Source organism: Sorex fumeus, unplaced genomic scaffold, assembly GCF_029834395.1.
Source record: "Sorex fumeus unplaced genomic scaffold, SorFum_2.1 ptg000006l, whole genome shotgun sequence".
In the NCBI taxonomy this organism is placed as follows: domain Eukaryota; kingdom Metazoa; phylum Chordata; class Mammalia; order Eulipotyphla; family Soricidae; genus Sorex; species Sorex fumeus.
Genome location: NW_026606063.1, coordinates 11,060,488 through 11,083,599, shown reverse-complemented (window position 1 = coordinate 11,083,599; position 23,112 = coordinate 11,060,488). Strand labels below are relative to the sequence as shown.

General features: G+C 55.9%; 2 protein-coding genes across 6 annotated transcripts in view; one reads left to right on the top strand and one right to left on the bottom strand.

Moving 5' to 3' along the window:
• OTOF (otoferlin) overlaps positions 1–9,766 on the bottom strand; it is a 94,121-nt gene extending 84,355 nt beyond the window's left edge. For all 5 annotated transcript variants that reach the window (XM_056123160.1, XM_056123124.1, XM_056123143.1 and 2 more), the window contains exon 1: positions 9,629–9,766. In XM_056123160.1, coding sequence (XP_055979135.1) covers positions 9,629–9,707 — 79 coding nt within the window. In that variant the 5' untranslated portion in view covers positions 9,708–9,766. The remainder of the gene's footprint in view (positions 1–9,628) is intronic.
• A 2,630-nt stretch (positions 9,767–12,396) lies between these two features.
• CIMIP2C (ciliary microtubule inner protein 2C) lies at positions 12,397–22,795 on the top strand. The gene is given in 5 exon segments (XM_056128891.1): positions 12,397–12,520; positions 18,796–19,039; positions 20,285–20,380; positions 20,382–20,398; positions 22,651–22,795. Coding segments are annotated over 5 exon segments (576 nt in total). The 5' UTR covers positions 12,397–12,446.
• The last annotated feature ends 317 nt before the right edge of the window (positions 22,796–23,112 follow it).

Sequence of the window (23,112 nt, the reverse complement as noted above, 5' to 3'; positions counted from 1 at the left end):
CCATGGGATGTCAAAAGATCATGTGGCCACCCACCCATGAGATGGTCAGACTTCTTCATCATTCCCTGAATGATCGGTTTGAGGCTCTTCGTGTTCCTAGTACGAGCAGACGCCATTGGGCTACACTAGCACACGACAGGGACAAATGGAGACGTTACTGGTGCCTGCTCGAGCAAATCGATGAGTAACAAGATGTCAAGTGATCAAGTGATCAAGTGATTCCGGAGGAATATTCCCTTGTGCGTATACATATACCACCACCATTGGGGCACCCTCTTGGTGATGCCTTTGAGGCTACTTCCAAAGACGGACTCTCAGAGTAACATGGTTGTGAATCGCTAGCAAGAGTATTTTATGTGGACATACACTTTCATTTCTTGGGGGGCAACACAATGTCTCCGGACCACAGAGCACATTTAGTTTTCGCTGTAGAAGAGGGCACCTCTTTACAAAGTGGTGGCACCATTTACAATCTCACAACAAGGGAAAGCAGCCTCCAGTACCACATGCTCACAGTGTGGGCAAATGGTCACATGTTAGTGCACGAGAAATGGTTTCCCAGCCAGGGTCTAATTTCTACTTCCCTTGTGACTAATGACATCATCGTGATTTTATGTGGGTACTCTAGCCCACTTATAAAATGTCTACTCAAGTCTTTATTCTATTTTAAAACTCTGACTTATTGTTGTGACTTTATAGGGGTTCTTTATGTAGATTGACTACTAATCCAGTTGTTAAAATGCATTGTGAATATTTTCACCTGGTGCTTCTTCATATTATTTGAGGGGGCCAGGGACCATTCCACATCTGGAGGTGCTCAGGTCTAACTCCTGGCTTTGTGCTCAGGGGGACTATATATGCCAAGGATAGAATTGTGGTTGGTTGCATGCAAGGCAAGCAACCTGCTTCTCAAATTTTAAATGTGGCTTTTATTTTTTGGATGAGTAGAAGTTTTGAATTTATTAAAATCATTTCTTTTGTTGAGTGCCAAGATTTATGAGACAGTTAATGACATTTTTATGCATACATTATCTAATACCAGACCTGTTATGAGAGATCCACTTCCCTCCACTGTGTCCTCAAGGACCCCTCCTGCCCCCACCCCCAAGTTAGCTCAGTTAGGGAGACAAAATCATCAGTTCTGAGGACTTGGGCCATTTGTTGTTCTCTTGCTGTGTTTCTTTATGTCCCACACACAGGAGTGATCTCACTCTCTTTCTCTCCCTCTCTTTTCCTGTGGAGGTGGTGGCTCACATACAGAGATGAATAGAATAGAGCTAATATGAAACTCCACACAATTATAAATATTTTTCCAAAATTAGATCTTTTTTTAAAAAGTACTTAAATTTAAAGAATATTATGAATACCCAAAAGGAGGGAGAGGAGAGACAGACAGACAGACAGAGACAGACAGAGACAGAGAGAGATAGAGACAGAGAGACAGAGAGTCAGAGAGAGAGAGAGAGAGAGAGAGAGAGAAGTATCCGTCAGAGACAGGCTGGGATAGTAGGAAGGAAATGTACACTGGTGAAAGAATGGGTGTTGGAATATTGTATGACTGAAACCCAATCATGAACAACCTTGTAACTGTGTGTCTCACAGCGATTCAATTAAAAAAATGAACATTATGAATAATTCTGTGCTAATATATGTTACAGTTTATATGAAATGTGTAAATTCTATAAATGTAAATTTTATTAAGAATAAAAAAGAACTTTAGAAATTTAAAGGGAAAGGGGGCTGGAGCAAAAGCACAGCGGGTAGGGTGTTTGCCTTGCATGCGGCTGACCCGGGTTCAATTCCCAGCATCCCTATGGTCCCCCAGCACTTCCAGGAGTAATTCCTGAGTGCAGAGCCAGGAGTAACCCCTGTGCATGGCCGGGTGTGACCCAAAAACAAAAAAAAAAAAGAAAAAGAAATTTAAAGGAAAAAATATGAATAGATTTATAGACTACTGTTTTAGCCTAAGAAAAGACATAATGACTTTATATTAGAAAATATTCTGGTAAATAATATATTAAATATTAAATGTCTGGATTAATAAATCAAGAATTGTGATAAAAATCTCTTTGGACATGTGATTAAAACATGGCAGCCTCAGAGCTCCACCCACCCACATCTGGCTCCCGCTGCTGCCAGAGAATCAGCCAGCTTCAGGACTGATCTCAGAGATGCCAGAGAGACCCCCACAGCTGCTCAGCCCAGCTCTGAAGCTCCTGGAGCATGCAGCCACATATGCAGCCATGCAACACCTACACGCTTCACAGAGCTGAGCAGAAGCACAGAAAAGTACCCAACTCACATCTAACAGCTCAGTAAACCCTCAGGCCATGACTTCAGCCACATAATGACGAGATATATTTGATAATAAACAATATGAAGGAAGTGACTGTACCTGCCAAAGGAGCATGCCTGGGGATGAGTGGGAAACTGGGGACATTGGTGGAGGGAAAGGCACATTGGTAGTGGGACAGGAGTTGGCATATTAAATGCCTGAAACAACAATATTGTGAACAACTTTGTAAATCACAGTGTTTAAAAAAACTCTATGGCTGTAATAAAAACCTAATCAGACATAGAATATTCAATATAGATGAGACATTAAGGGGTCGGAGGGATAGTACAGTGGGCAAGGTGCTTGCCTTGCATGTAGCTGACTTGGGTTCGGTCCCCAGCACCCCGTTCGGTCCCCTGAGCCCACCGGGAGTGATCCCGGAGCACAGAGCCAAGAGGAAGCCTGAGCATTGCTGGGTGTGTTCCAAAAGCCAAACAACAACAGAAAATGAGACGCTAACTTATTATTGAAAATGTATAAAATCCCTTAGCAAGTTAGGAATAAACAGACCCTTCTCAATTTAGTAGAAGGCAACCATAAGTGAGTGCCATGTGAAGACCACATGCTGGGAGGTTTATTTATCCCGTCTTTCTTTTCAAGAATCTCCTTACTGCTTCTTGCAAAACTGGTTTCAAGGCTGTGAATTCCCAAAGCTGTTGCCTGTCTGCGAAGCTCTGTCTTTTTTGTTTGTTTGTTTTAATTTTTCTTAGTGAAACACCATGAGGTACAGTTGTAGACTTACAAATTTTTGTGCTTGGGTTTCAGTTATACAATGATTGAGTACCCATCCCTCCACCAGCACCCAACTTCCACCACCATGGGTCCCAGCATCCCTCCCAACCCCATCGCCCCCATCCCACCCTGCCTCTGTTGCAGGGAATTCCCTTTTGTTCTCTCTCTCCTTTTGGGTGCTGTAGTTTGCAAAAGAGGCACTGAGTGTCAATCATGTTCGGTCTAGAGTCTACTCTCAGCAGCATCTTCCATCCTGGGAGGATCCTCCCAACACCCTTTACTTGGTGCTCCCTTCTCTATCTGAGCTGCCTTTTACCCTAGCATGTGTGGCTGGCCTCCAAGCCATGGAGTAAACCTCCTGGTACTTATCTTGGCTTATCTGGGTATTAGTCTCCTATTTTGTTATTTTATGTTCTCCAGATGAATGCAATCTTTCTATCACGCTCTGTCTTGTTCTTTCAAGTCTGAGGGATTATCTAGCTAGACAGAGAATTCTTGCTGACATGTTCATGTCATTGAGTCTGTAATGTATCCCTCCTTTCTCTTCTGGCCTGGAGAGTGTCATTTGATAGATCTGCTATGAATCCTATGGGCTTTCCTATGCCTGTGGGTTCCTTCTTCGATCTTGCTGTCTCTGTCGTTGGGTTTTGTCATTCTGAGCACAGTGTATTGTGAGCTTTTCTAAGTTGAGTTTATTTTTGCTGGGACCCATCAGGCCTCTTGTATTTGGTTGCCTGTTACTTCATCTCTGCGAACTTCTTAACTACGATCTCTCTAACTCTAGTTCTTCATCAATTTTGCCCTCCTGGTCTTCAATGCTTCCTGGTATCTAAGGAATCTTAATTTGCTCCTCATGCACTCTTTCCAGAACTCTCTGGTGTGCTGTTCATTTCTTTTCAGATGTTTTTCCCATCTCCGTTGTTTTCTAGAAGTTTCCTTCGTCTGACCTTAGAGCTGCTTTATCTTTTCCTCAACTGTTGCTATTCTGCTGCTTAAAACATCTAATAAGGTGGGTTTTTTTTTTTTTGCTTGTTTTGGGGCCATACCTGGTGGTGCTCGAGGCTTACTCCTGGCTCTGTGCTCATGAATCACTCCAATATGGGGTACCAGGGATGGAACCTGGGTGAGTTGCATGCAAGGTAAGTTCCCTACCCACTGTATTATCACCCTGGCATTATAGTCCTTTGAGCTAACTCCCTAGTCTCTAATTTTTAAAAAAAATATCATTATATGTCTTCTCTTCATTGCTGATATTGGCAATTTGTGTTTTCTTGCCTTTTTTTTTAACCTACATTTATTCGTACCGCATTTCATCTAGTTTATTAATTTAAAAAAAACTTTAGGCTTAGTTTTTGGGGGTTTTTTTTGTTTGTTTGTTTGTTTTGGGAGGGCACACCCGGCGATGCACAGGGGTTACTCCTGCCTCTGCTCTCAGGAATTACTCCTGGCGGTGCTCAGAGGACCAGATGGGATGCTGGGAATCGAACCCAGGTCGGCCGCGTGCAAGGCAAATGCCCTACCCACTGTGCTATTGCTCCAGCCCCTAGGCTTGGTTTTTTGTCTGTACTCTATTTCTTTTATTCTCCTTAATTTTGATTTCCTTGGTTTGCATTTTTTTTTAGGTACTGGGGATCGAATGTATTTATTTTTATGTACTGAAACAAAATACACAGACCATAAAATTCACCCATTTAAATTGCACGATTCAATTCATATTCACAAAGTTGTATAACTGTCATCAGTTTTTATTCTAGAATATTTGTATTATTCCCCAAAGAAACCCCATACTCATTAGCAGTCACTCCCCATTCTTTCTTCCCACCCACTGGCAACTACTAATCTATTTTTTTTTTTTGCCTCCATGGATTTGTCTATTATAGGCGTTTCATTTAAATGGAACTCTGTGATAGCTCATCTTTGATAGCTCATCTCTGTGGTTCTTTCAGCTAGCACAGTGTTTTTACTTCAAAGATGAGTATAAATTTTTTCTCTCCCTTTAGTACATTAAATATATATATATGCATATATATATATATAAATATTGTGTGTGTGTGTGTGGCGGATCTGAGAGATTGTACAGAGTTAAGGCAAATGCCTACCATGCACCTGATGCTGGTTCGATCCCTGACACCACATGGTCCTTCAAGCATCTCCAGAGCAGCCCTGGAGTGCCCAGCATCCCTGGGGTAGCTTATGTGTCCCCAGCACTGCCAGGCCTGTGCAGCACTGCATCCGTGGCCCTTGCACTGAACTGCCAGTTGGTGACTGTGAACCCGCCAGCAGCTCCCGGAAGGGGGCAGTGTGCAAATCTGTTCTCCCTCTTCCAGACTGCATCTCCCCTGGGGAGATGGTCATTGTTTTACGGTCATTTTCATATTGCACAAACACTCTGGGCTCATCTCAGCAGGGGCTGGGGAATCTACCCGGGGTTCTGCGTCTCTGGAGTAATGGGTGGGGGGCCCATCAGAGTTGATGGGGTGGGGGTGCTGAGAGTCCCCTGTGCAGAGAGAGCAGGGGGTCACGCCCTGGGTGGTGAGCACAGAGCCCAGACACCCCTCCCCATGCATTCTGAGGGCTGCACAGTCCTGTCTGCCACCCTTCAATTCCTGGGGTGGGTCCAGGGAGCTGTGAACGGGGGATCAAGCCTTCCCCCAAAACTTCAAAGCTAGGGATGAGCCTTGGGTACTCAGCATCCTCTTCAGGGGTGGCAGAGAAGATTTCAGCTAAAAGTCCTGATATTCCAAGGATTGAGACTCCTGCCTTGCATGCAGCTGCCCTGGGTTCAACCCGAGTACCCTGCAGGATCCCCTCAGCCCCATCAGAGTGGTCCCTGGGCACAGAGCCAGTGGGGAAGCTCTGAGCACAGCTGCTGACAACGAACAACAAAAACCAAAATGCTATTCAGTGTCATGAGAGGCAGCTCCGCTTTGCTATTGTTTTTGGGGTCATGCCAGTAGTGTGAAGGCGTTGCTCCTGGCTTGGTGCTCAGTGGACCATGCAGTGCTAGGGATGAACCCTGGACCTCCCTCATTGAAAGCAAGTCTGGGGCCAGAGCTATAAAACAGCTGGTAAGGCATTTGCCTTGCACACGGCTGACCCAGGTTCAATTCCCAGCATCCCATATGGTCCCCCAAGCACCTCCAGGAGTAATTCCTGAATGCAGAGCCAGGAGTAACTCCTGTGCATTGGCGGGTGTGACCCAAAAAAACAAAAAACGAAAAAAGCAAGTCTGAGCCCTCCCATAGTAGAGCCCCATCTTACGGGAGAGAATCAATGTGACATCAAGGCTGAGGGAAGCAGGAGACTGAAGACCCCGTGTAACAGCCCCTCCCCTGCTCCTCCTCCTGTCTGCCTTAACGAGACCTCCCTCATGTCCAGGACCCCAGCTTCCCTTTCACCACCACAGTGGCCACTTCTGCTTCCTTTCAGCCCACCTGCCCTCCCGAGGGCTCCCTCCGGCACACACACCTCCTCCTCCATCAGACTGTGAGAGCACTGCTCCCGGAAGCCCCACTGTGGGCTGTGGGCCAATTGGGTGATGGGAGGAAGGGTGGGGTGCCTGCAGCCCCTTTTGCTGCTGGACTCCCCCAAATGTGCTGGAGGAGGCGGCCAGCCTCCCTGTGCTGGCCCGAAATATCCCCCAGGCTGAGGGGTGGGTGAAGCGAGCTTGGGCAGTCTGATTCTTGATTTCTGGAACCACTTCCTGTCCCAGCTCTGGAGAGGACCTGCTGAGGCCCTGAGCAGAAACGTGTATGAGCGAAAGATCGGGAAGCCTTCAAGGTGCTGAGAGACGGGGGGTGGGGTCGGGGCTGGTCACAACAGCTCTGACCGTAGTGGCCGGGATGGCGCCTTCCCAGAAGGTCCCCAGTGGTCCTGGTGTGGCCTCTGCATTCCAGCGAGCCTGGATCTCCGCGCCTGTCCCATGCCTGGCCCAGAGCACCGCGACTCTGGGCTGCTGGGACCAGAGTCACACGCGTGCAGCAGGCCACGCCAGGGGCTGCGGAAACAGAGCGGAGGGCTGGACCAGGCAGCGGGGGGCACTGTGCAGTGTAAGAGTGGGGTGCAGGAAGGGGTGCAGGGACCAGAGTGGCTGGTCATCAGCCACCAGGGCTGCAGAAGTCCCAGGAATGGCCTAACGCAGGCGTCTCTGTGTCGCTAAAGAGCAGAGGCCAGGCCCACCGGCTCCTCCTGCTTCTCCCAGAACTCTGTACTGCGCTCTCACCCCCTGCCCACTCCTGGCTGACAGCAGGGTGTCGGGGAGAGGAGAGAAGATTCAGGGGACCCCCGCTGACTCTCCCCTAGACCCCCTTCCTCTGCCCTCCACTCCCGTCCTCTCCACTCTCACCCCAAGGACTGAAACTCCCGCCTTGGGGCAACCAGCGTAGGGATATGAGGAAACTGAGGGTAGAGGGGCAGGAGAAGTGGCAGAACCCAGGACAGGCCTGGGGCTTCCTAGTCCGTATCTAGAACTTTCTCCACCAGTGCCACACCTTTCTCTGAGGAGTCCTGAGGTAGATTGACCTGAGTCGGGACGTGTATATCCCTGAGGTGGTCTGGCCTGAGTCAGGTTGTGTGTCCCCAAGGTGGTCTGGCCTAGCGGGGGCAAGAGGCACAACTGACCTCAGACTCCCTGACCCAAGCTGGCCTTCCCTCCGGGGGCCGGGGCAGCTCTGGGCCTGCTTCTCCCCCTAACTCTACTCCTGTGTCTCGTTTCTCATTACAGAGTATTTGCTGGGAAATCAGTGGTTGGGGTGTGTATGCCAAGATGCTGTGGAACATTCTAGGACAGGTCCGATTCCTCCAAATTACTTTAGTGTTGGCCTTTGGAGAGGATGTCTCTGGGTTTGTCAACTGTGGTGGTGGCAGGCTGCAGCCCCTCTGGTGTCACAAAGTGAAATGGTCTTCCTGGAGACCCTCTTATCCCACCCCTCCCCAGGGCCCTGCCTCTGGCCTCCTGCAGCCGCAAGGCCCCTACAGGGATCCACGAGGGAGTAGCACTGCCTGGTCAGAGTGGGGGGCCCAGGACCAGCCCCACTGCTCAGAGGATAAGGTGGGCACCACAGACCACCCTCTGGGAAGCAGGAGGAGAGACAAGGGCTGGCGGGACGTAGCTCAGGGCAGGCACGAGGTCATGTGAGCTGGGGCTTCTGCCTCAGCCCTCAGCCTCACCGTGCAGGTGTGTGCCCCAGACCTCAGTTTCTCTGGCCGCAGAAGGGGTGTGTTGCAGGGCCTGGAACCCCCATAGCTGGACAGGCCAAGGCTGAACTTTCCCATCACGGGCCAGGCTCGCTTCTTGGGCCAGCCCCGGGCAGCTTCCCAGCACCCCTGTGACCACGGTCTAGACCAACATGCCCAGTGCTGACCTGACTTGGGGGGAGCGTTTAGGGGTCCCGGCTCCCCCCGCACAGGGGAGGTGTGAGTCCAGGGCCCTGACGCTCGCTGTAGTCTGATGGGGTTCCTTCGGCTCATCCCCGCTCTGCCTCTTTGGGACGTGGGTCGAGGGGAGGCTGTGGCCCGGGGGACAGAGCTGGGGACAGGCAAAAGCAGAGGTGACTGAAAAGCAGTGGCCAGCCTGACCCACCTTCCCCACTGTCCATGGGGTGAAGGCCAACCTCACCGCCTGGTTCTGTTGGTCTCCACCCACCAATTCCGCATAGCTCTGGTACCTCCCTGGGCTCCCACAGCCTAAAGCCCCTCTCCCAAACTTGACATCTGTCCCCCTTCCCCCAACCCCCCAGCCTCCTCTGACCTCACCTTCCTCCTTCCTGCTGGTCCCTGGTGCTACAGCTGAAGTGTCACCTCCTTCAGGAAGCCTTCCCTGACCACCCTACATCGAACTCTGGGAGCTAGCACTCTGTAGCTTGCATGCTGCCCTTGTCCCTGTTCGGATCACATCACACACCAGTCCTTCCTGTCTTCCTGCCCCATGGGACGTGAGGTCCTTAGGAGGAGAAAAGTGCTCATTTGCCCCAGTCTTGCACACAGATCAGAGGAAATGACCGCTGGGTGCAGGAGTGGGGAGGGGAGATGAGAAGGTCGTGGCTCCCTGTGCACGACAAAGGCTGTGGGAGCCCAAAGGTCCCCACCCGGTCCCAGTCAGCCTCTGACTGCCCATTTCTAGAAGCTGCCTGGCGTCTTTCACGCTGAAGGTCCCCCCCGCACCCCCCCCCCCTTGCCTGTGCTCCAGGAAACCGACCTGTGGGAGGGAAGAAAGGGGCCCCACCCTGGGGCTTCCCTGAGCCGGGGGTCCTCACTCCTGCCTTCCCAGACCCTCGCCCCCCTGCAGAGACAGACCTCAGCATCCCCGGGGGAGGGGGCAGCACAGGCACAAACGCAAAATCCAGGAAGAGGCGGACACGGACGCAGCCAGGGCAGATTCTCAAGGCGCCCCAAGACTAGGGGGGGCCAAGGGCCAGGCTGGAGCCATCCAGGGAGAGAGCCTCTTGGCCCCACCTGGCTCAAACTTTTCCCATCAAACCTTCCTGCTTGCCCCCCCCCACCCCCGTCCTGTCCCGTGGCCCAGGCTGGGGCCTCCCCCGCCGGGCACCAGCGCATCCGTACCTCGGAAAGTCACTTTGGCGATCCGGTCGCCCCTGCCCCGCAGCTCGGAGACCGTCTTGAGGTGCACGAGCAAAGCCATGCCGGTCGCGGCAGGAGGGAGAGCTTGGAGGAAGGAGCGAGCTGGGAGCACCCGCACGCCTCCACGCCTCCTTCTCCTCTGTAGCTGCCACCTCCTCCTCCTCCTCCTCCTCCTCCTCCTCTACTCCTCCTTCACCTCTTCTTCCTCCTCCTCCTCCTCCTCCTCCACTTGCCCCCCGCAGAGACCACAGCACCACCAGAGCGGAGGGAGCCGAGCTGCTCCTGCCAGCCACTCCGGAGACTGGCAGCCCCCGCCCCTCCCACCGCAGCCTGAGCTTGTGCGTGTGCAGCCCTGCAGGGGGTGCAGCCACCCAGGATTCATTATCCAGCAGCGCCCGCACCACTTCAGGGACTTCTCGGGGCTCCCCGAGGCCAGGCTCCTGCCCACCTAACCTGGCCCCTGCAGGGAAGGAAAGGGGGAGCTGGCACGCGCATGCAGGGGGGTGGGAGGGGGCCTAGGGAACTTGAGCACCTTCTGCCCACGCAGGGTTCCTGCTCGGAGCCCCAGGCTGATCCCTCCCCATCTCCCCCAGAATCCAGCTGGGCACTGGGGCTGCTGGTGCCAATGGGGTCAGGGGGCGCGGAAGCCCAGCTCAGGACCCCACACCTGAGCTGGGAACCTGAGAGGAAGGAGCTGACAGTCCCCTGTCCCCGGAGACTGGGTCCCCATGATCCTGGCTCCTGTAGTTGGGGCTCATGCAATCCCTGCCCCTCCCACATTCAGCCACTGTCTCTTCTGGATATGTCTGCACCCCACACCCGCTGTGGGATGGGGTTAGGGTTCTCTCTCTGCCTTCACCCCTCATCTCTCTGCTGCCCTCCCTTCCAAGAGACCCTAGAACCTTCCATGCACACCCCCCAACAGGTAGCAGGAAGATCTGGGTGACCAATCTAAAACAGGTTTAGAGAAACGTTCTGCTAGCAAGAAGCTACACCCTTCCCAGTCCGCATTCCCAGTGACCCGCAGGACGCCACAAGAGCCCCTTCCCTCCTGCTAGATGCTTCTTTGCTCCATTGTCCTGCCCCCCCCTACTTTTTATGTTCTATTTCCTTCCTCCTCTTTCTTTCCTCAACCTCCGCTCTTGTTTCTCAACTTCCATTTCACCTCATTGAAAGAAAGACTATTTAGAATATTGCATTGATCAGATGCAAGTAGTTGTCTACAGTTTTCAAGAAATAGAAACTTTTTTGTTTGTTTTGGGGCCACACTAGGTGATGCTCAGAGGTTTCTCCTGGCCCTATGCTCAGAGATTACCGCTGGCTGGGCCCAGTGGACCATATGGGATGCAGGGGATTAAACCTGGGTGGGCCGTGTGAGAGGCAAACGCCCTACTTGCTGTACTATTGCCCCAGCCCTGGAACAATCATTTAAAGCATCATCAAAAAAGTTTTATTAGCGTCTTTTATCTATCCATCTGTGTTTGTGGGACTTGGTGGCACTTAATAGGGGAAACAGTCCACCCTGCAAGGTTCCATGGAGGTGTGGAGGGGTTGCATGCCCATCTTTCCAGAAGCATCCATAAACTTGTCCAAAGGAGGCAACAAGCTACACTGAATCTCAGCTCCCACTGTGGGCCAAAGCAGAGCACCCCTTGGCTGATCTCTAAGCCAGACCCCCTTAACCCACCATGCCTCAGACCCCCTGTGATGCGTTCAGAGGCAGTGTCAGGAGTACTTCGTGGGTTAGGGGTGACAAGTAGGACCCAAGACTGGTCCAGAAGTAGAAGAGACAGATCCCCTTGAACTCAGTCACGTGGGTGAAGGATTGGTGGCAGAGGGGCTCAGAATGGGGAATGAGGAGGAGTGGGCGCTCCTGCCTGGGGGGTGGGGTGGGTGTGCGGGTTAGGAAGGTGGGGAGGTTTGGGGACAAGTTTAACTGGCATTTTCCTTATTGCAGCATGTGCCATGGGGGGAAATCTGGTTTTATCGGGCTGTCTTGCGAGCTCCTATCGCATTTCTTCCCCAGGCTGCCGGTCTGCTTCTGGCGGTTCCTTTCCAGTGGTATCTGTCAGGGAGAGGCTGGATGCAGGCCAGGCCAGGCCAGCTCCTGCGGTTGGTCTCACCCGCTGTCATTCTGTCCACGAGCTTTCTCAGCGCAGCCTGGCTGCAAGTACAAGTGCGAAGTTCTACCGGGACCGCTCCAGGGCGGCGGGGGAGGCAGCTCAGGGCTCCTGTCCAGGACAGCTGTCCCCTCCCTGCCCCCAGCACCCGGCCACGGGGAACCCTCGCCCTCAGGGTGCGTCCGCCGGTTTCATCAGCGGGCCTGGGGCACCCCCCTCCAGCCGCACCTCCCATCCCGGCACGAGTTGCTCCGTGCTCCTGATTTCCAGAAGCACGTTTGTGAGACCCTTGGATGGGCAAGACGAGGCGAGCAGGAAGGATGCCGGAGAGGCAGGAGCGATCGATCGGTGAAAGGGAACTTCCCTGGGGAACTGGGGCCGCGCGCGGGGCAGCCTCGGGGCGGGGAGCGATGACCTGACGGCCCCTCGCCCGCCCAAGTGAGCGGGTTCCGAGCGGGTTCCGAGCGGGTCCACCGCGGGGCGCTTCCAGCCCGGCCACCCAAACCCCGTCCCATCCCAGCCTGCAGAGAGCCGGTCCCCGAGCGAAAGCTGAGGCCTGGCTGGGGGCTGGGGGACCCCGGACGCGCGGAAGGGGGCGTGGCCAGGCGCGCGGTTGCCGGGTAACCGGGATGTTTACGGCCCGGCGGGTGCAGAGCGCAGGGGCTGGGCGCGCAGCTACCATGGCCTTCCGCAGCGCGGGCACCTTGCTCACCGACTTCAATGCCGCCTTCCTGCCCCCCGGCCTCATGCCCGGGTAAGGCCGCCGCCCTCCTCTGCTCCCTGGGGGGTCGCAAGCCCCGGCCCCTCCCCGAGGCTGCGCCCCCGCGCCGCGGGCTCTGCGGGACCGTGCTCGCCAGAACCCCCTCTTTCGTAGGATGTCAATCCCCAGCCCTCTCTGGGCAGGGCAAGCCCTGCAGGGGCGGTTTGGGGACCCTACCAGAAGGCAGAGGGCTGTGCTGTGTGCGTGGGGGCGGGGGGCGAGGGTGGAGGACGCGGGGGTGGGCACCCAATCCCCCACCCCCCAAGGTCTGCGCAAAGATTAGTGTTTGCGTTTCTAGAGGCGAAGGGAAACAGGTGAGCGCTCAGGGCTCTGGACTCTAATCAGATCCCGGGGTTCGTAGTTCCAAGCATCCATTGTGCTGGGTTCTCCCCTTGTCGCCCCCAGAACCTGCCTTCCACTGTGACCCTCGCCCCGAGCTTTCAAGACTCAGAGCAAAGCTCTCTCTCAGCTCCGTGGTGTTTTCAGCCCCCAAAGTATAAGATGAGGCTCTTCTGCTCCCTGCCCACGTGGCCAGCCTGCCCCCTCTTCACCCAGCGGCTGCTTCCCGGGTTGAGACAAGGACAGGGACCTGCTGGGAGAAGCCCCTCAGACCTTCCCACGTGGGCTAAAGCCCATGTCTCCTCCTGCACAGCAAGGAGCCTCCAGAATAGGAGGTCCACCGGGAAGGTCAGGGATGCTTGGTGGCAGCACACGGGAGCCGGCTCTAGGTCACGGCCCCAAAGCTCCTCAGTTCTCATCAGATAAGGCTGACCCACGCGCTCCTTTTCCCCACTTGAAGCCAAGTGCCTTAGAAAAGGTTTCAGGGTCAGCCTGTGAACTCAAACTGCCGCACTGCCCTGGCAAGGAGGAAGGAGCAAGCGGCCAGGACGTGCTGGACAAACAGGCGACCGCCTCAATCACCAGGGTCCACTTAGCAGCCTTGGATAGGGGCGTTTGTGTCACCTTTGGGGGGATTACCACGAGCTATTTCTTTTAAAAAATTGATTTGGGGGGCTTGGGGACTTTCCTGGGGCCATTCCTGAAGATCAAGTTAGTTGGTTCAGAGACTGTAGTGCTACTTGGGTCCATTACTGCTGGGGACCACCAGCCCCCCTCCCTCACCCCCCAGCTTCCACTGGAAACCCATCCATGAGCTAATCAGGCCACTCCCGGGCTAAAGTCCCTGGTCATTCACTCTAGGCCTCCCGGGGCTCATCACTCAGGCTCAGGCTTTGAGTGTGTACTCTCCCTCGGGAGGGGTGCAGTGGGGGGAGGGGCAGGAAGTAGGAGGAATGAGGGGGTGTCCAGTGGAGCCACCATGCTCCCTGCTACTCCTCACCACCCAGGCCTGCCTGGGAGCCTCAGGGGACAAAAATGCAAGGACAGGGACCTGAGGCCCAGGACGTGGGCCCTGGCGCTGAAGGAATGTGGACTTGTGTATCTGCGCATGTGCGCACACACATACACACGTGTCTCTGTACATATATCCATAGAGTGTCTACGTATATACAGCGCACACATGTGTGTTCACATACACATGCGGTGTATGTGCACACCGTTCACATATGCATGTACGTACATATAGACATACACACCTCACACACAGACATACACACCTCACACTCACACAGACATGCATATCTCACTCACACAGACATACACATCTCACACACATAACACACCTACCTCACACACACATACAGACATACACATCTCACATATGCTCCTCACACCCCATTCACACCCCCTCCCGCTAAGGAGTAGAAAGGAACTCAGGTGGTGTGTGTGTGTGGGGGGGTGAGGTTCTCTCCTATTGGGATGCAAATACTGGGAGCTGGTGGGCTGAGGGGGAACTGGGGGGAGCAGCGGGGAGGCAGATCCATCGCGTAGCTGTTCCAGTTCCTTTCTTGGGGTATGCAAAGGCCTTTGTGAGTAGGAAGTTTTGTGCCACCATGCCATCTCGCACCTGGCGGTAACCCCCCTGAAACAGCCCTCCTTCCCGGAGCTCCTGGGCCTCTGCCTCCCCCGAGTGTGTGTAGGTGCTGAGAATGGAGGGGCAGAGGGGAAGCTGGCAGCACTGAAGGCAGCTGGGTAAGGAGGGGGACCCCTCCAATGCAGGAGGAGCTAGGAAGTGCCTGTGAAGGCTCAGAGATTTCCATAGCCTGCAGGGACCCAGATGCAAGGAGCACTTCCACTTCCAGGGCACAGGGCATCTGCAGAAAGTGAGGGGGGGACAAGAACTAGGGTCATCTGACTGGTCTGGGCAAAGGCCTCTGGCACCAGCACCAGAGCGGGTGGGGGTAGGGCTGACAGAATGTGGGTGTGGGGAGGGAGGATGGCGGGGCAGTCCGTGGCGGGGGGTGTTCTTGTAGATTAGGTGGATTTGGGTGGTAGGACTTAGGGCCTGGATGTCCGGGAGGAGATAGTGCCAGGAACGGCAGGCAGGGCAGAGACACAGCTTGCTGTCATCGGCATTGAAAGCCAGTGGGGTCCCTGAAAAGATCCCGACAGGGGGTGACAACCACATGTAGAACACACGGAGGGAAGGCTGTCTCCTTTGCACGGAGGTTCTCCTCAGCTTCCTCACAGTGGAGACCCCTTCATGGACCCACCCCCCCCAATGGAAATCCCTCACAGAACTCACCTGAGTGGGAGCTCCCGACCCCAATGGGACCCCTTCGTGGGACCCCCCACCCCAATGAGACCCCTTTATGGAACTCCCCACCCCAATGGGATCCCTTCATGGGACTCCCCACCCCAATGGGGCCCCTTCAAAGGGCCCCACAGGTGGCTTATGTGAAGTGGTGAGGAGAAAGTCATTTTCTCCCCATCCGCCTCTGCCATCTGGGACCCAGGGTTTCTGGGTTCTTGTCTCACCTCACAGAAAAGAATTTCAGGAGTAGACAAGCAGTGAAATAAATAGATATTACTTGGAGGATTTTTGAAGGTGTGGAGGGGGAGAGAGTGAGAGTGGAGAGTAACATGCTCAGAAGAGAACATGGGCTTCTCTGAGGGCGGAGAGAGCCCCTACACACATCTTGGCATTAAACACCAAAGCATGAAAGTACACATCTCAAGAGGGGAGATGTGGGCGCCACATGTGCTCGGCCACGTGGGCTCAAGCAGCACATGGGCTCGGGCAGCATCACCACGTGCTTCCTTTGTTCAAGGTGGCTTTTATTTTTATTTATTTATTTATTTATTTATTTTTGCTTTTTGGGTCACACCTGCCGATGCACAGGGGTTACTCCTGACTCTGCACTCAGGAATCACCCCTGGCAGTGCTCAGGGGACCACATGGGATTCTGGGAATCAAACCTGGGTTGGCCTTGTGCAAGGCAGACGCCCTACCCGCTGTGCTATCGCTCCAGCACCAAGGTGGCTTTTATTAAGTATCTCTTCGGGATGTCTTCGTCTGGATTGTTCTGAAGTCTTCTCTGGGCTGAATCACTAAAGTTAATGAGATTAAAGGAGAGGTCTGAGGGTATTCGTGGAATTTCCTTCATGGGGAGGGGTCCAATCAGGGTCTCTTGCTGCTCAAGGTCTTCTCTGTATCCACAGGGTGGATCAGCCTTAGAATTTTCCTCCCAGAAGTTTTGTTGACCTGAGTTTCATTGCCGGGGGCCTTTCCCTATCTACCTGCCTCCATCAATGGGACTCCTCACCCCCATGGACCCCTTCATGGGACTCTGCAGCCCTGTGGGACTCCTTCCTAAATCTCACCCTAATAGAAACAGCCCTCCATGGGACCCCAGCAGTGCTGTGCCCCTGGGAATAGGCTCCCCCTGTGTTTGACAGCATCGGGGCCTCGGGCATCCGGAACCCATTCATACAATTCAGTGATATGGGGAAGCTCGAGACTGGAGGCTGGGCCGGATGCTGACAGCACTGCCCTGGCCCACAGCAGGCTCTGGGTGACTCCTCTCTTCACACCACTGACTCATTTTCCTTTTATGATTTCTTTACTTGGGGTCACCCCTGGTGGTGCTCAGGGACTTCTCCTGGCTCTGGATTTGGGGTTTGCTCCCAGCAGTCCTTGGGAAGACCATAGTCCTGGGGATCAGCTGGGGTGTGATGCATGCAAGGCAAGTTCTGTTCTCTCCTCCTATCTCTCCAACTCTGACTAAATACGCAATCTGCCCCCCCCCCCCCCCCAATCAAAATGGTGAGACTAATCAGGGTTAGTATTTGGTGAACTTCTTTCTAGGGTTCTCTTTAGGTGTGTACTCAGATAAACTATGACTATATTTTGGATGAATGGATAGAAAGATACAGCAAATGTATTGAGATAGGACCAGTCCATGTTTATGCCTTGAAAATGAAAAACATGACATTGAATCTTGGAGAACTTAACAGGAGAGAAAGGTCCTCCAGGACCATGAAAGGAAAGCTAGGCTTTGGGTCAACGCTCATGTGTCATCTGAGATACTAGTTTTTCAATGATCCTTGTCAAGGAGCAAAGGATAGGGAGGGAGGGAGGGAAGGAGGGAGGGAGGGAGGGAGGGAAGGAGGGAGGGAGGGAGGGAGGGAAGGAGGGAGGGAGGGAAGGAGGGAAGGAGGGAGGAGGAGAGAAAGGAAGGAGAGGGAATGAAGGAAAAAGCCCAGCAGACACTGAGGGTTAGGAGCGATGAAACTTTTTTAAAACGACATCTTCGATTTTGGGTACAGGCGTCGACTCTCGGCTCAGCACACACCCAGCCCCCTTCCACCCACCCCCAATTTCTGTTGCTTAAAATAGCGGCTCCTTTGACAGGTTTCATACCATTTCTGTTCTGCTCAGCTCGCAGCCTTCACCTAGTTGCTATTCCTAGGCTGATCTGAAGGAGACGTGAAACTCCCCACACCAGTCACGAAGCTTCCACACTTCCTGAGTGCCGCTTTTCTTTTGAATCGTCTCTTTTTGGCGGGATCTTTATCACTGAACCCGGTTTTTGAGACGAGCCAGCGGGGGCTCCCGTGCTAGGGACAGACGGACAGAGGGCTGCTTGCAGATCACCTGCTGGCCAAGAGCTGCGTGCCTGCACGGCGTCTGTCTGTCTGTCTCTGTTTCCTTCTGTTGGCCCGGCAGCTTCTGGTGACCAGAGTCTCTCTCGTTCCTTACATTTCCTGAAAAACAATGCGAGAGGGTGATGGAGAACGGGGTGATGCTGACCCTCCAGAAGGAGAGAGGGGGGCTGGACCGGGCAGGCTCTTTTTGCCAAGGGCAGGATGTTCCCCTAAAACCTGGTGTCAAGGGGGGCTGGAGAGATAGCACAGCAGGTAGGTGTTTGCCTTGCATGCGGCCGACCCGGGTTCGATTCCCAGCATCCCATATGGTCCCCTGAGCACTGCCAGGAGTAATTCCTGAGTGCAGAGCCAGAAGTAACCCCTGAGCATTGCCGGGTGGGACCCAAAAAGAAAAAAAAAAAGGAAAGAAAGAAAAGAAAACCTGGTGTCAAGGGTCACAAGGGTCAGCCTGGCTTTTGGTTCCCTGGACGAGCTGGTGGGAAAGAAACCCCAGGTTTTCGCTTTCCTCATGAGAGAGCAGGTGGCGGGGGGTGGGGGTAATGCATTCATGTTTAGGGTCGACACAGTCACTTCCATGGGTACAAGGTCACCTCCGTGGGGAGTTCCCACTGCGTGGAAGGACCGGATGGAAGGGCAAAGCCCGCCATGCCTCTAGTCTGGGTTCTGGTTTACGGAGCATATGTGTATTTCTGTGTATTCTGTAATCTGTCTCTCCCTCTTCGGTGCTGGGCTGAAGGGGGCCCTCCCTGCCCCTCACCGGTCACTCCTAGTGATGCTCAAGCCCACCTGGGACCTGAGTGCTGGGACCCAGCAGTGCTCGGGGGCTGGGCAGGGCTGGGGCCTCATTCAGGCGCGGGTGGCTCTGTGCTCCCGCCTTGGGTGTCTGGGTGGAGGTCGGGATATGAACATTCGGGGGCACCTTTGGCTCCTCAGCCAGTGGGATTTCCGGCCCTGCCCCATGCCTGGGCTTGCAAGGATGAGTGAGGAGGGGTGGGGGGCGCGAGGGGTCCGGGGACCGAGGGGGCCCGCAGCGCAGAGGGCTGTGGCTGGCGGTAGGTGGGGCTCTGGATGCCCAGGTCAGAGGGTGGGCCGGCCTGGCCCTGGAAGAGGCGGGGAAGCACTGTGGGGTGGCAGGCCCAGGGGAGGGACTCAGCGCCCTGCAAGCCCCCGGTCAGGGGCGCGGGGCACCCGGCGGGCTCCCACGTGTCCCTCGGGCCGGGGGGTGGCGGGGACGGTCTCAACGACCCCGCCCGCGCTCGCAGGTACCAGGGCCACATCCCCGGGGTGGCCTTCTCCTTCGGCTCGCCCTACGGCTCCACCACCTTCAAGCACTTCCAGGACGAGCGCCGCGCGGCCACGGAGAGGACGTCCCGCCGCTCCCGGGCGGGCCAGCTGCCCGCCGCCCCGGGGCCCGCGCCCGCGCTGCTGCTCAGCGCCCCCTACCGGCCGCACACGCGCTTCAACCTGGACTTTGGCCGCGCGGGGCAGCTCACGCACTTCTACCAGGTAAGGGCCAGCGGGGGCCCGGGGTTGTGTGTGTGTGTGTGTGTGTGTGTGTGTGTGTGTGTGTGTGTGTTCTCAGGACACAATCCCCAAGCGGGATGGGGACTTGGGCGTGTCCACGCACTTCTACCAGGTAAGGGCCAGCGGGGGCCCGGGGTTGTGTGTGTGTGTGTGTGTGTGTGTGTGTGTGTGTGTTCTCAGGACACAATCCCCAAGCGGGATGGGGGCTTGGGCGTGTCCACGCACTTCTACCAGGTAAGAGCCAGCAGGGGCCTGGGGTTGTGGTGTGTGTGTGTGTGTGTGTGTGTGTGTGTGTGTTCTCAGGACTCAATCCCCAAACAGGATGGGGGCTTGGGTGTGTCCACTCACTTCTACCAGGTAAGGGCCAAAAGGGGCCCGGGATTGTGTGTGTGTGTGTGTGTGTGTGTGTGTGCGTGCTGTTCTCAGGACTCAATCCCCAAGCGGGATAGGGGCGTGGATGTGTTCACACACTTCAACTACATAAGGGCCAGCAGGCCAGCAGAGTCCCGGGGTGTATATGTGTGTGCGTGTGTCCATGCTTTTCTCAGGACTCAATCCCCAAGCGGGATGGGGCTTGGGTGTGTCCACTCACTTCTACCAGGTAAGGGCCAGCAGGGGCCCTGTGTGTGTGTGTGTGTGTGTGTGTGTGTGTGTGTGTGTGTGTGCTTGTGTGTGTGTGCTTGTGTGCCGTACTCAGGACTCAATCCCCACAGAAAGGGGGTTTGGGTGTGTCCACGCCCTCCCCTCTGCCCCCGCCGATCTTAGGGACCCTCATCACTTCCCTGCCTCCCGAGTCAGAGGTGGCAGCCCCCAGACACCCTCATTTTCCCGACCCCACGGCTTCCCCTTCCCTGTCTGCCTACCGGGATGTGCCTGCGTCCACCTCGCCCTCACTGAGCCCAGCTACTGTAGAAGGGAGTGGGAAGGGGACCCTCCCTGCCCATCCTTGTCCCGGCTCCGAGGTCTGGCTGGATCCCGCCCAGGTGTGCCCCGTAGGCCCCAGGCACACCTGTGCACCCCCTGGCCCCTGGGTCCCCACGAGAAGCTTCCCCAGGCCCCGCCCATCCCAGGACACGCCCCTTGGGCAGAGGATCCCTGTGGCTCCACCGCCAGGCGGGGAGAGGAGCTGGGGGTGTGGGGGGGGGGGGAGGGAGAGGAGTGGACAGCAGTGGGCAGTGGGGCAGCCCTGCCACTCCCGCGCTGACCACGGGCCTCTCCGGTCTGCAGCAGGTCCAGCAGCACCGGACACAGTACCTGGACCAGACGGGGGCCGTGCCGCGCGTCCCCTACTTCATGCTGCCCGTGAAGGAGGAGGATCGGTACCCCCCTCCCCACCGACCTGTGAGTGCCCGCCCTCCAGCCGTGCTCCCCACCAATGGGCAGGCGCGGGCACCAGCTTGGGGTGCAGAGGGTGGTGGCCAGAGGCCCCGGCCGCGGCTTTGGGGGCAGGACGAGCTTTGGAGAGATGCCAGGGAGCCCGTGCGGGGAACCTAAGGGTATTATCCCGCCCGGATGCTCGGGGTGGGCGGCATACCTCGCCGGGTTGGCGGGAATCTGCAGGCGGCTCCCCCCGGGGGGCCTTGCGCGACCCTCGCTGAGGGCGGAGGAGACGGCGCGGAGCGGCGAGGAGCTACTGCCCTCTCGTGGACGCAGTAAGCACTGCAAGGGCGGGATCGCGTCCCCTCGCTCAGACTCGGAATAGGGGCTCCGAGAACCTGTCCACGTCCTCCAGAGTTCTGTCCAGGGAGCGCCAGGCCCCCTGGCCCTCCTGCTTGCAAATGGGACAGCTCCTTCTCGCCGGGGAGCGCAGCTCTGCCCGCCTCGCTTACCTGGGCCCTTGGTTTCCGTCCCTCTCTCCTGACACCAAGTGGGTGAGCTCTGGGGGAGGGGTGGGAGGGCTCCAGAGGACAGTGCTGAGTTTCCTGGTCCATGCAGACCCCGTTTTCTGAGAACCCGAGGATGCACCGTCCTAGTTATTATTCATTTATTTACTTTGGTTTGGTTTGAGGTCACACCTGGTCATGATCAGGGTTACTCCTGGCTCTGCACTCAATCAAGAATTACTCCTCGCAGTGCTCGGGGGACCATATGGGATGCCAGGGGTAGGACTCAGGGTGGCTGCATGCAAGGCACATGCCCTCCCGCTGTATCTCTCTGACCCATCCCGGTCCTTGTTACTGATACAGAAGCAACCCCTGGCATTTAATGGAATGGATGCAACCGTCTTTCCAGCTTCTTACGGAAGGACAGATGGGGCCACAGAAAAGGGAAACTGAGACCTTAATGACACTGAGCCTCTGGAACTTAGGCAGGGGACAGGCTGGGCAGGGGACAGCTTGTGCACGTGTTGTTGGAGGGTCCCTGGATGGAACTCAGTCCCCTGAAGCCAGACGTAGGACTTGAGGTGGATATGTCCACTCCTTGGGTGGCTTCGAAGTCACTGTGTCACCGGAGGTACAGGGACCCCCTCCCCGGGACAGATGTTCTCTCTGAGGTGCTCTGGGCGGGGGCAGCGTGGCCAACTCTGCTCCCCCTCCAAGGCACCCACAGCCCACACTGCTACCAGCAGCTGTACACCTGGCTCAGAGGACCCGCCAGGTGGCTGCAGTGGGGCTCAGTGCTCATGCTCGGTCCTTTCCTTCGTGGACTCTGCAGCCTGGGAGTTCCTTGCCCCAAGTTCCATCACCAACACTGCTGTCATCATCAAATCATCTCCACCACCATCATCAGAACCACTACCGCCACTCACCCTCATCACCCCTGTGCCCGCTTACCCTCCTTCCAACCCCACCATCCCTGCTCACCCCCACCCCACCCCCACCATCCCCACGATCCTTATCCCCACTCCACCATCCCCGCTCACCCTCCTCCCCACCCCCACCATCCCCTCTCACCCCCCTCCCCATCCCTACACTCTCCATCCTCCCATCATCACTACAGGGAGCACCAACCCCATCATGACCACCATCTCCATCACCATCATCACAGCCCCCACCATGCCCATAATCCTCATCCCCGGTCACCACCCTCCCATCATAATCACCACCGTGATCCCCGTCACCATTCCTGTCATCAGCCGTCATCACCCGTCACAGTCACCATCACAGTCACTATCTCAGCAGCAGAAGCAGTAGTCCTGTCGCCACCCCTGTTGGCATTGACACCACCCCCCTGTCACCGCCGTTCTGCTGACCAGTCCCATCACTGTCACACCAACCTCACCATCATGATCGTCACTGTGATCAATGACCCGAGCCCCTTCTCCATCCGCGTTTCTCCTCACCTGTCGAGTGCTCACTGCTTGCCCAGCACTAGGCTAAGTTCGTGCCTTACTCCTCAGGGTTTCCAACGCCGCCAGGGCTGGAACACCCCCGTCCCATCCCCCACCCCACCCACACACATACCCTCACAGGGAACTCTTAGCAGGAGCTGAGCTAGGATGTCCTCGCCGGGTCTCGTGCCCCCGTGGCCTCTTCCTGTGGACTGTGGCCCAGACATGGCCCATCCTGGTCTCTGGCTGTGGGCGACCGTGGGACTGGCGTGACCCATCCCTCCAGGAAACAGCCTCACGCCAGTTCTGTCCTCGCCCACAGGCCTCCCCTGACCGCGAAGGAGAAGTGGCACCTTCTAAGAGTGTCCCCTGAGAACCTGCACACCTACCAGACGTTCCCGTCGGGGAAGAGGGTGTCCCCGCAGGAGCGAAGGAGAAGAAACCTGTACTTTGAGTTCCGGGCATGACGGTCACGAGCCCCTTGGCTGTGGGGAATAAAATCTAGCCCAGACCTTCCGGTTCTCCTCTCTGACACAGGCACTAAGCTCCCACGGTGTGGGGTGAAGGGCCTGGGGTCACCCCCTCTGGGGTTCTGGCCTGGGACTGAGAAGTGGGGGCTCCTGCTTCCATAGGCACCAGGGAAGAAGTCCCATGAGCCGGGCGGTGAGGGCTGTGCCCCCAGCACTGAGAACCACAGGGGTCTGGGAGAGACTGGCCGGGCCTGCCCGCGGCTCCTGAGTCCCTCCTGGCTCCTGAGTCCCGCTGGGTCCCAGAGGGGTTGGAA